This window comes from Gigantopelta aegis, chromosome 2 (assembly GCF_016097555.1).
Source record: "Gigantopelta aegis isolate Gae_Host chromosome 2, Gae_host_genome, whole genome shotgun sequence".
Classification (NCBI taxonomy): Eukaryota; Metazoa; Mollusca; class Gastropoda; order Neomphalida; family Peltospiridae; genus Gigantopelta; species Gigantopelta aegis.
In genome coordinates, this window is record NC_054700.1 from 7,496,203 (window position 1) to 7,507,900 (window position 11,698).

Genomic DNA, 11,698 nt, shown 5'->3' on the forward strand with positions numbered 1-11,698 from the left:
GGTATTGTGGCTATCAAGATACACAATCAGTGTTAAAAACGTGTAGATTACATAACAGTTAATGTGGATCTGTAGGGGTGTAGTACAAAATTAAATGTGAACCTACTCTATCTAAAAATAAGTTGACACATTCTCCGACACACAAGTTTTTTTTTAGGCAGTTCCATTGCTTGCCAACAACCTTTTCTAGCTAACACAATTCCAGTATCAAAAAGGGAAGCACTAATAGATTCAACAAAATAGTCACGCAAAACATGTTTATTTTTATTTAAATAATATAGATGATGACAATGTAAATGATGGTGGCCATAACAAATAACACAGAGTCTGTTTCCATGACAACAAAGTATCGCACGGTCCAATGAAACGTCTTTATTTGTGAATAATGTTGGAGGAACTGGTCCATGTTCTTCTCTTCAGATCTGCTGTAGTTCTGTCGGCTTGTAAACAACACGGTCGTGATGGATGGCTGTCAATACAAAACAAGCAAACAATAGTTAAATTAGCACTCTAGTTTTAGTCAGTGGAATGAATGAATGAATGTTTGTTTAACGACACCCCAGCACAAAAATACATATCGGCTATTGGGTGTCACAAATGTCTCCAAAACAGTTACTTCTCAGAGGTACTTCTGATGTTCGTAAATGGATAATTATCAAAAATGGCTCCAATAGTGAAAAATAAGTGATAGTATTTAAATAAAAACCAGGGTTTTTGTTTGACATCACTAGATCACATTGATCAAAGGCTACTGGATGTCAAACAGGAAATCTGCTACATTTTTGCATTAAAAGGAATCTTTTATATGCACCTTCCACCAAACAGGACAACACATACCACAGTCTTTGATATACCACTTGTTGGACACTGGTTTTCACCATGCGACGCTCAGATTAAAAAACAAAACAAACAAAGACATATTTGTTTTATACTATCTCAGCACATTTAAACTATGGCTATTTGGTGTCTAGCATGTGGTAATTTCAACACTTTGACAAAGACAGAGGATACTCCATTTTTATATGCCAAACAGGATAGTACATACCATGGACTTTGATGAATCAGTTGTTAGGCACTGATTTGTAATAGAAAAAACCCTGATGAAGTAATACCTTGTTATTAAATGTAATATGAAAAAGCAGTAATCTATCACTCATGTCAATTTGATTTGATGTGTTTTGAAAATTTTATTTTATACAGCAAATAATTTGTTAACAAACATTGCTACACAAAGCTTTGAAAAGAACATTTCCTAGACAAAAGTGAACATATTAATTGTTCTGCAGACTATTAAAAAGGTTAAAGTTCTGATTTGTTTAACAACACCACTAAAGCACATATGTTAGCTCATTACTTGTACAAGTCTAGTTTTGCATAAATCGTATTTGATTCGTACATTAAATTTTAAATTCCACTCAAATGGTATAACAGGTATATGCAAAATGAAACAGGTTACCTGTACTTTTTTTTCACATAACCCATAAATGGTTTATGCAAAAATGTCAGAATTTCTAGAATGCTACATCTGAGACACTTTCAATATATATTTGTTTAAATCATGATGCCAGTTTGGAAGTATATCTACCTACCGTTTTATCTTATATACTTTTATCTCTTTCAGTCTTCATTTTATTTTCACTTAATCTTGCTCAATTTTATTTCTATATCAAAATGTTACATTATTTGTAGCTTAAGATTATGTAATGATGCTTTACTATCTAACATGTACAGAAATGACCTCAGGGCCCCAGTCATGACATTATCATAAAATATTCCTCTGGCAATAAACTATTTAAAAAACAAAATGGAAAAAATATATACTGATGGAAAGAAATAAGGGAACACATCAAATTGTAGACCATATTTAATTCACTACTAGCGAGTAATGTCTGTATTTCATACCAAGTTGTAATGTGGAATTAAATGTCTATAGTACTGAATGTGCTGCCTATATGTTCCCAGTCAACTTCTGACAATATGAATTGATTTTTGATGCAGTCATTATTTCTTGTTGCTATGTGTGTGATCCTTTATTTCTTTCCATCAGTATATGATAAATCTGAAACTTGAGACAATGACAGAAATATCCTGTAATCAGGCTATTAGTTATGCTGTCTGCAAGTTTCATACACAATTTGGAAGACAAAATTCAAGCATGTTCTACTGTAAAATTAGTTTTCAAGGGCTTTTACTGTCACTGTACATAATTGGTAACATTTTGTCTCAAATATTTTTGTCAGTATTTGTAACAGCGTATCCAACAATTTTCGATATTTGTGATAAAACGACGCTGACTGGTAAAAACTATCATTAATACTAACTGACAAATTTTAGAATTACAAGAAAATAAACTTGAGAATGGTAAATTTTAATATTTTTCAACGAAAATATACTTGTAAGATAAACACTTTTCAAAAGAATTTTTCTCAAATTCAAGCATTTTCCATGGGTTTTGACAAATTCAAGCATTGTTTAAATATGAATCTAAACTATAGTCCGTTCCACAGGGATCGCCTTTTTTCATATTTAAAATTTACTACAAGTTATTTATTTCTGAGCTGACTGATTTGTAAATTGCACCTAAAAATAGTAGTTTTTTGTTATTTTCATTACACTTTTACTTTTCTTCTTACATCAAACCAAACTGAAATTATGGACACAAAACATTTTAATTGAATGATGGGACAGAGTATAGTCTGACATTTATTTGAAGGCCAGGGTCCATATTTTCGAAGCTATCCCAGCACTACAAAATTGTAAAAACATAGGTTGTGATGTCACTACAGCACAGCCATAGTGACATCATATCTTACGATGGTTTTAAGATTTCATAGCGCTAAAATTGCTTCGAAAATATGGGCCCAAGGTTCTGGATTAGCAATGCGAAAAGAATAAATTGCACAAACATACCATTTAACTGACGAAACTAACAAGAAGATTTTTCATTTCGACGATGTTCCTTTCTTCTTCTCCGACTCTTTCTTCTTCTCCGCGGCCAACTTGGCTTCCTCTGCTTCGTACGCTTTAATCATGGCCTCCACCTTCGAGTTGGGCAATATGTGAATCAGAGTCTTTCCATTCTTCCTAGTCAGAGTGGCAATCTCCACTGCAAGTACGCAAAGAAAACACAGACAACGATTAGGAATTGTAACTCAGTCTTCACTATGAACATGGGGCAGGACGTAGCCGTGGTACAGCACTCGCTCGATGCGCGGTCAGTCTGGGATCGATCCCCATCGGTAGGCCCATTTCTTGTTCCAGCCAGTGCACCATGACTGGTATATCAAAGGCTGTGGTATGTACTACCCTGTCTGTGGGATGGTGCACATAAAAGAACCCTTGCTGCTAATTGAAAAAAAAGAGTAGCCAATGAAGTGGCGACAGCAGGTTTCCTCTCTCAATATCTGTGGGGTCCATAACCATGTCTGACGCCATATAATCATAAATAAAATATGTTGAATGCGTAGTTAAATATAACATCTCTCTTTCTTTATGAACAAATTACAGGCAAGCTGATGTTTCTCCTTCAGAACTGTTTACAGTGTCCATTTAAAAAATTTTTTTAGTTTATCAACATTTGTGTTTTGTTTAAAAGTGTACGTTAGTATTAAACCCTTCCCTTGAAATGTTAACTCATTCCAAAGTCAAACTTTACTTTGAAGGCTGTCAAGTATTCTGAAAAATGTCATGCTTACTTTTGCGCAAGGGATATCCAAAATGACATCAATTAAATCTAATTTCCATTCAAAACGATATCACGTCACATATTCACACATCACTGGAATATTGAGTAATGGAAGACAGGAATTACAGTTGTATATAAAGTTTTTTTTTTAAATGTATTAAGCTTGAGATTATAATTATCATAAAAAGATTATTACCTTTGGGTGTTTTGGTATTGTCAGAGGTTTGCTTAATACAATTTTTATTCCAAATATATTATATTACTTACAATATCAAAATCCACTTTGGTAATAACCTCTGTGTATAATAAAGTGAGTGAGAATTAATTTAGGGTGTGAATGAACAAACAGTGCTATGAATGACCTTTCTCTGGAGTTAGTTTCGTCATGTCCAGAGTCTTGCTCAGAACCTTGATTGCCAGTTCCAGAGCCTGTTTCAGATTGGTCTCCCCTTCTTTGTATTCTTGCTTCAGCATTGACACGGCATTCTGAAGGAGAAAACATACACTCTAAAATATTTATCCAATACCACCTCTAATGCTCATTCATTAATGACTGAAGATACAATTTAACAAATACATGCTACTTGTAAATTAATTTACTGACAATACAGACACAAATCCACGGGGATGTAAAAAAAAACCTGAAACACAAGTTCCCCCAAAATATAATTTTCAACAGATGAAAGTTAAAGTTTGTTTTGTTTAACGATACCAGTAGAGCACAAATGGCAATCAAACATTTAGTCATTCTGACACTAAGTCTTAGAAAGGAAACCCGCTACATTTTACCATTAGTAGCCCAAGTTCTTTTATATGCACCCACAGACAGGATAGCACACACTACTGCATTTGATAAACCAGCTGTGGTATACTGGCTGGAACGAGAAATAGCTCAATGGGCCCACCCATACGGGATCGATCCTAGACAGATCGCACATCATGCATGTGTTTTACCACTGTGCTATGTCCTGCCTCGTTTTTAATTAATGAATACCAATTATATTTCTTCTTTTTTTTAGTGGAGAACATTAAAAGCTGGGTTTTTTGAAAGACTACAAATGTACTATGCATTTTAGTATAGAACATTGTATTTTTGGAATACTGAATCTACCATTTTCGTAAGTTGCACCCTTCTTCCAAGAAACATGCTGCATGTACCCCTGCCAATTCAGGCATTAACTGATAAACCAACAATCAGCATGGCATGTATCTTTTAACACAGTCAGTCTAATGAAGCAACTACAGTGAAACTGGTCTAAACTAGAGCCATGACTAAGCAGAATCCTGTCAAAAACGGGACAAGTTTCATCGTCCCAAACTGTCAAAATTCTAAAACACGTCCTTCAAAACACTGAATCCTGTCTAAATCAGATCAAGGCTTCTAGATTATGGTAGCCAAACTCCCATGGCTAGTGATATTTAGTGTTGGATTAGTAAATAACTACTATAACTAGCCCGACGGCTAGTGGAAAAAAAACAACCCTTGTCAAATGCTGCATTTACGTATTTTGTAAATATGAATATCCTGCCCAACTCTTTCTATTCCCAATCTAAAAAAAATTAAGCTCTATCTCCCTCTTTAGATGACATCTAATTATTACTATTAGAAAAATTGCATTGTAGTAGGGCTAGTGAATTTTTAATCACGGCTAGTATATTTTTAAAATCATTGTCCCCACGGCTAGTGAATTTTTAATCACGGCTAGTATATTTTTAAAATCATTGTCCCCACGGCTAGTGAATTTTTAATCACGGCTAGTATATTTTTAAAATCATTGTCCTCACGGCTAGTGGATTTTTATAAAATTCTACAAGCCCTGCGGATAAATATTAGGTTCCTGGCGTGGTCCGGTTTAGACGGATTTCACTGTATATGCAATGTTCAAAACACACTCACAGCACTGTTGTTACCAATGCAGGTGGCCTTCCAACCTCCGTAGTTACCACTCGGATCACTCTGGTACAGCTGGAAGCCATAGTGTTTATCCCAGCCTATGTACAACAGTGAAACACCAAACGGTCTCTTTCCTGGCAGAAATAACAACAGTAAAAACAAATGGTCAAAACATCAAAATATAAATCCAAGAAAAAAGATTTAACTTTTAACTGACAATAACTCAAAAACTGAAGACTTGCAATACAGACAGGTTTTACACTGGTGCAAAAGAAAACAATTTTTAAGAACCTTTTTAACATTTTCAAGGACTATACTTTTCAATTATTACATCATCTATTGTAGGCTATTGTTTATGTTTAACAAAAACATATATTAATATGAACATTCTCAAGTGCAAAGTTTATAACTAAAGACAATAATTTATATCGTCTGTATAACATAATTTGTTACAAGAGCATTGTTAATGTAATATACAATTATAATATGTACATGCTATTATGTGTATATGACAGACTAACTTAGGAAGTCGCAGTGTTTAGTAGTTATAACCATAATAACCTGTCTTGGACACATCTGCCTGGAAATTCAGTGGATACATGTGCTTAACTTTCAGTGGCTGAAAGCACATGTCAACACGGCTGGACTGATTGAACCATTATAAAATTAGTAAATGTACAGCTCTAATACAGAACACCTAAACTAACAAAGTAGAAGTTAAACAGAACTTTGACTATTATAGTTTATAGGTTTTTTAAAATTAGTGAAGAAATATATTTGAGAAAGTCACTAGCCCTCAGAGAAGCTGTGGCTAGTGCCATATATGTGTACTATAGCAATACAATCAGTAATTTCCAATAGCCCAGACCCAAAACTAACTAGCTGGGACGGAGAATTTGTTGAACCCAGTAGTAGGAAGTTTGAATTTGAAAGAATCATCCTGGTGGTTTTACCTCCAAACTGAGTATAGGCCTGTTTGATATCACACAACGTGCTAACCACTTGTTCACAGGGAATTGCTTCTTGATACTGTATGAGATATCTGAAAAATACATGCAATATTGATATAGTATACGAGATACTTGAAGAATCAGCAAAACCCCCCACAATAGACCATCTTAAACCAAACTCTGTGATGAGCTTAGTATTTACATTACCTATACTAGTGGAAGGCACTTCAAAAATATTGATCGAGATTCAGTTCTCGATTAACAATGAAATTTGAAATGTACATACATTTTGTGAAAATAGTGGTCCTTTAAAAAAAAGAAGAAAAAAGAGAGAAGAATTTTGCAAAATTAAATCTCTCTCTTACCATAAACCGGTTTTGTGAATATAGGTGGTTATGGGTTGGAAGTCTTTTGAAACTGGACACTGCATTTCATGTACTTTGACAAATTTTAAACAGCAGTTCTCTTACTATAACCTTTCTCAAAATTATAAAAATGTATCCATTAATTTCCAAAATTTTAGGGTACTTAATTTGTACCTTCTGGCAGAAACCCTGATAGTATTTTAAAAAATAATTAATTAAATTTATATTTACAAAAATAAAAATTTCTACTTTCTATTTTAGTTTCTTCATACAATGGGAGATAATCAATATAACACACAGAGCAAGACTAGTTACTTCCCTTATATTAATGTGATATAAACAATAAATTAGTCTTGTTCACAGATGGTCAAACATTTGAGCAAATATCAAACAAACATGGAGTAAAATATCCCTGAAATAACAGAAATTGATACAATTATTTAAATGTGCCAAACCATCTCAAAGTAACATAGTCTGTACGGGGCAGTAATGAAATTATCAATACATGGAGCCAACGTAAGAAAAATATTATGTCCTACCACCAGGAAAATTTGTTTTTCATTCAGAATAAATGATTTGACAAAAATTAAATATGGGACTGAGAGGGGAAAATGTGACTCCCCACAAACATGGGATCATATTGATGAACTAGGTCCTCAATTAAACCAAACTGGTTTTAAAAATAGAGACGGTTTAACAAATTATCCAAATAAAAGTTGTAGTTGCACAGTAGTTAACTACTACTTAAGGTAAAGTCACACCAATTGTGTGCCTTAAAATATACACTACCTGTACATTATTTTTCAGCCATCACTCATTGTCATCAGGCATTTAGTTGCCTCAAGTCCGATGAACAGAAAGCAAAAAAATCCCCAATCTGTTAAAAGTTTGTTTTAACGCTACCACTAGAGCACACCGATTTATAAAAATTTTCCGAGAAAACCAATTACATTTTTCCATTAGAAGCAAGGGATCTTTTGTATGCACTTTCCCAAAGACAGAACAGCACATACCATTGTCTTTGATAAACCGATCACAGGAAAAAGTTTGTAATGGGGAAGAAAAAAAAACAATCAGAGAATGAATCCACTGGGAGGGTTTGATCCTATGGTCTGAATACCTCAAGCTAGCGCTCCATCGTTTTAGTACAAATTAAATGGCTGTATTTTCAAACAATAAATTATCAGGCCATTTAGGTGGCTTGAAACTATAGGGCTAGCTCTGGGCGAACACAAAATTTTGCCAAATTATCTATTAAACTTTAAAAAATGGCAGAAAACAGGTTATTTTCTAATAAAATATAGTAAAATTATTTCGCCAACTTAAAATAAAATTTTCCAATTGTTCTTAAAATTCGCAATTGCTGAATTTGGCAGCTGTCAGAGTTAGCCCTGAACTATATCAATGGAATACCTCAGCAGAAGTCGTCAACTCACCTCTGTGCTATTAACCGGAGTTGATTTGTGAGAACATTGGCATCGGCGGTAATACCTGCTACACTGCAAGCCATGTCTCTAGAATTTCAGAAGAAAAAACGAACAAAAAAACATTATAAATTATATGATCTTTTCTACAACTCCCAAGAATAAATTGAGAAATTTATAAAACACTATGTACAATTTTTCTGATTGCTTTCCTATCAGAAATTGAAAATTGGATGTTGTACAGTGGCCGAGGATCTACCTGACATTTGAAGAAAGAAAGAAGGAAGAAATGTTTATTTAATGAAACACTCAACACATTTTTATTTACTGAATTATATATGGCAAAAACAAATAAATATATACAGCTGAATCCCGTTGGCTCAAACCCTGTCGGTGCTTGAGAAAGCGTTCGATCCATCGGGTAGTTCGACCTAACAATTCGGTCAACATCGTGTAAGTATAACTCGGGACTTTGTTTTTGGTTCAAGAGTTGTGGTGTATTTGACTCTTTCGAGTTCGAACCCAATGAGATTCTACTGTAATTCGTCTCTAGTCAGACGAAAGTGTCAGAATTGATGCGGTGATGTGGTTTCTTGTTTGTTTCTAAACAATTTTGGAAAAGCATGGATTGCACAGAAAAGGTGGGTATATTTTGCTTGGTTATGTCCTCCTCATCTGCCTTGGTCTCCTCTTGTTGGCCATGGTGCCTCCTCATTTGCCATGGTTACCATCCCAGACAGGACCTACCATGACCATTGATATACCAGTTGTGGTGCACTGGCTAGAATGAGAAATAGCTCAATGGGCCCACTGATGGGGATCGATCCTAGACCAACCGCGCATCAAGTGAGTGCTTTACCACTAGGCTATGTCCCACCCTCTAAATAAAAAAGAAAATGCATAATTTCAAATGTAATTTCAGTCATTACAAATGCTATGTTGGTTAATCATGCAATTAATACTCATGCAATTCATACTTACTCATGTAACTTATAAATCTTTTCTGAGTTAGCCGATTCATCAAGCAGTTTATTTGTGTTCCGTTTCTCGGCTGCCAACAAAACTCCATCTTTGGCCAATATACCTAGACAAGTTCCTGCATGACCGATTGCCTCCATAGCATATTCAACCTGGTACAGACGCCCTACAGACATGAAAAAAAAAAAGAGAAATTTTTTAAGAGGACAAACATATGTACAGCTAAAGCAACACAAATACCAGTATTACCAGTCATGGGCTTTTAGATTACACAAAACTGAAGGTGATAAATTTTGTGCTTCCCACCCCACCCAAATCTTGCCCAAACATGCTGACTTCAAAACATATCACCTTAAAACCACTGAAATGTGATGTTTTTATACCACAAAAACAACTTGAAGGAAGGAAATGGTTTATTTAACAACGCACTCAATACATTTTATTTACGGTTATGTGGCGTCAGACATATGGTTAAGGACCACACAGATATCGAGGGAGGAAACCCGCTGTCACCAATTCATGGGTTACTCTTTTCGATTAGCAGCAAGGGATCTTTTGTATGCACCATCCCATAGACAGGATAGCACATACCACGGCCTTTGATATACCAGTCGTGGTGCACTGGCTGGAGCGAGAAATAGCGCAATGGTCCCACTCACGGGGATCGATCACAAACGGACTGTGCATCAAGCGAGCCCTTTACCACTGGGCTACGTCTCGCGCCTTAAAAAACAACAAAACCCCACCAAAAACAACAACTTGAAATGCATTTCTTAAGATCCACAACTCTTCATTAACTGTTAACATAAAAATGTGTATATATTAAAAAGACCTCACTGTGCTTGGAGGAGACAAAAAACATGTGCCCAAATTAGTAAGATCTAAAACCCTGTTGTCACCAATTGTTTTCACTGTACACATGTACCATCATATCATATGCTTTTCTAACAACATTTTGGTTTATGTTAATCTGTATTGTATCACACATCTACATGTACTGTACATAGTATTTTAAATAATCAAGTTAAGAGTCAACACAAGTGCTGTATGTGTACATGTATACATGTATAGTTTTACCATGTCTTAACCATGTCTTAATAATGCTATACTAAACAAGATCAATAGTTTTATAACATATATTACTATATAAATTTATATAAATATTACTTACCTTCTGGCGAGAAAATTGTCGTCCTGGAATCATATCTTCGTGCCTGTAAAAAGTGAATACTGGAATGTTAAGTGTTTTAGACTAACTTACTCGTCAAGAAGATATCCACCCAGACCCCTCCATTTTAATTTTTATATTATTCAGGGCTTCTAGATTATGGTAGCCCCACTCCCGTGGCTAGTGATATTCAATGTTGGGCTAGTAAATAACTACAATTGCCATGCCCGACGGCTAGTGAAAAACAAAAATTGTCAAATGTTGCAGTTAAGTCTATTTTGTAAATATGAATATACTGACTCCACTCCAACCCCTAATGTCAGTGTTTTTAAGCCTCTTTAGTATAGTCCCTCTGACATATCTGATTATTACTATTATTTAGTAAAAATTTATTAAAGTAAAGTAGGGCTAGTGAATGTGTGATCGTGGCTAGTTCATTTTTAAAATTACTGATCCCATGGCTAGTGGATTTTACAAAAATTCTAGAAGCCCTGTATTATTACATCGTGTACAGCTGATAAAAGCATGTTTGATAATAAGACTTTGTATCTGCTGTCAAGGGAGGGATGTAATTCAGTGAAAAACTGATGTGCAGTCGGTTTAGGATCAATCTGTCGATGGACATATTGGGCTATTTCTCATTCCAGCCAGTGTACCACGACTGGTATACCAAAGGCTGTGGTATGTGCTATCCTGTCTGTGGGATAAAAGATCCCTTGCTACTAATGGAAAATAGTAGCGCGTTTCATCTCTAATACTATATGTAAAAAAAATATCAAATGTTTAGACATCCAATAGCCTATGAGTATTAAATCAATGTGCTCTAGTGGTGTCGTTAAATGAAACTTAAACTGAATTTGATTCTCTCTTATGTTTAGAATGGGGAGTTGTGAGCAAGTTGGTTATATATCGTATTTATGCGAAACTTAACATGCATGTTTTGCATTGAGTGAGTATTCAGTAAATATTCTACTGCTAACCATTGAATATTATAATTTCATCTTTTTTTCTTAAATATCTAACTAACATGTACAGTCGATTCATATTTTACGTGAAAGCTAGTAAGTGCCGTCATTACTTTTCATTTAAATATTGCGTAAATGCGATGTGACCAACTAGGACTTGAAATACATGTAAATGTAGTGGCCTGCAAAAAGGACTTTTTAGACCTAGCAGCAGTCCTTGGCTTTTGAAAAACCATGGCGAGTGAAAAATTGCACACCTCAAAATGCTT

The 11,698-nt window shown here is 34.7% G+C and overlaps 1 protein-coding gene across 2 annotated transcripts in view; it reads right to left on the reverse strand.

Annotated features, from left to right (window-relative positions):
* Window positions 1-243: 243 nt before the first annotated feature.
* The window catches only part of LOC121380704 (proteasome subunit alpha type-4-like), a 13,546-nt gene continuing 2,091 nt past the window's right edge, over window positions 244-11,698 (reverse strand). For both annotated transcript variants that reach the window (XM_041509664.1, XM_041509657.1), the window contains exons 2-9: window positions 10,468-10,510; window positions 9,300-9,462; window positions 8,331-8,408; window positions 6,533-6,621; window positions 5,583-5,713; window positions 4,048-4,171; window positions 2,911-3,106; window positions 244-469 (exon numbers count right to left, since the gene is read on the reverse strand). In XM_041509664.1, coding sequence (XP_041365598.1) covers window positions 2,943-3,106; window positions 4,048-4,171; window positions 5,583-5,713; window positions 6,533-6,621; window positions 8,331-8,408; window positions 9,300-9,462; window positions 10,468-10,510 — 792 coding nt within the window. In that variant the 3' untranslated portion in view covers window positions 244-469; window positions 2,911-2,942. The remainder of the gene's footprint in view (window positions 470-2,910; window positions 3,107-4,047; window positions 4,172-5,582; window positions 5,714-6,532; window positions 6,622-8,330; window positions 8,409-9,299; window positions 9,463-10,467; window positions 10,511-11,698) is intronic.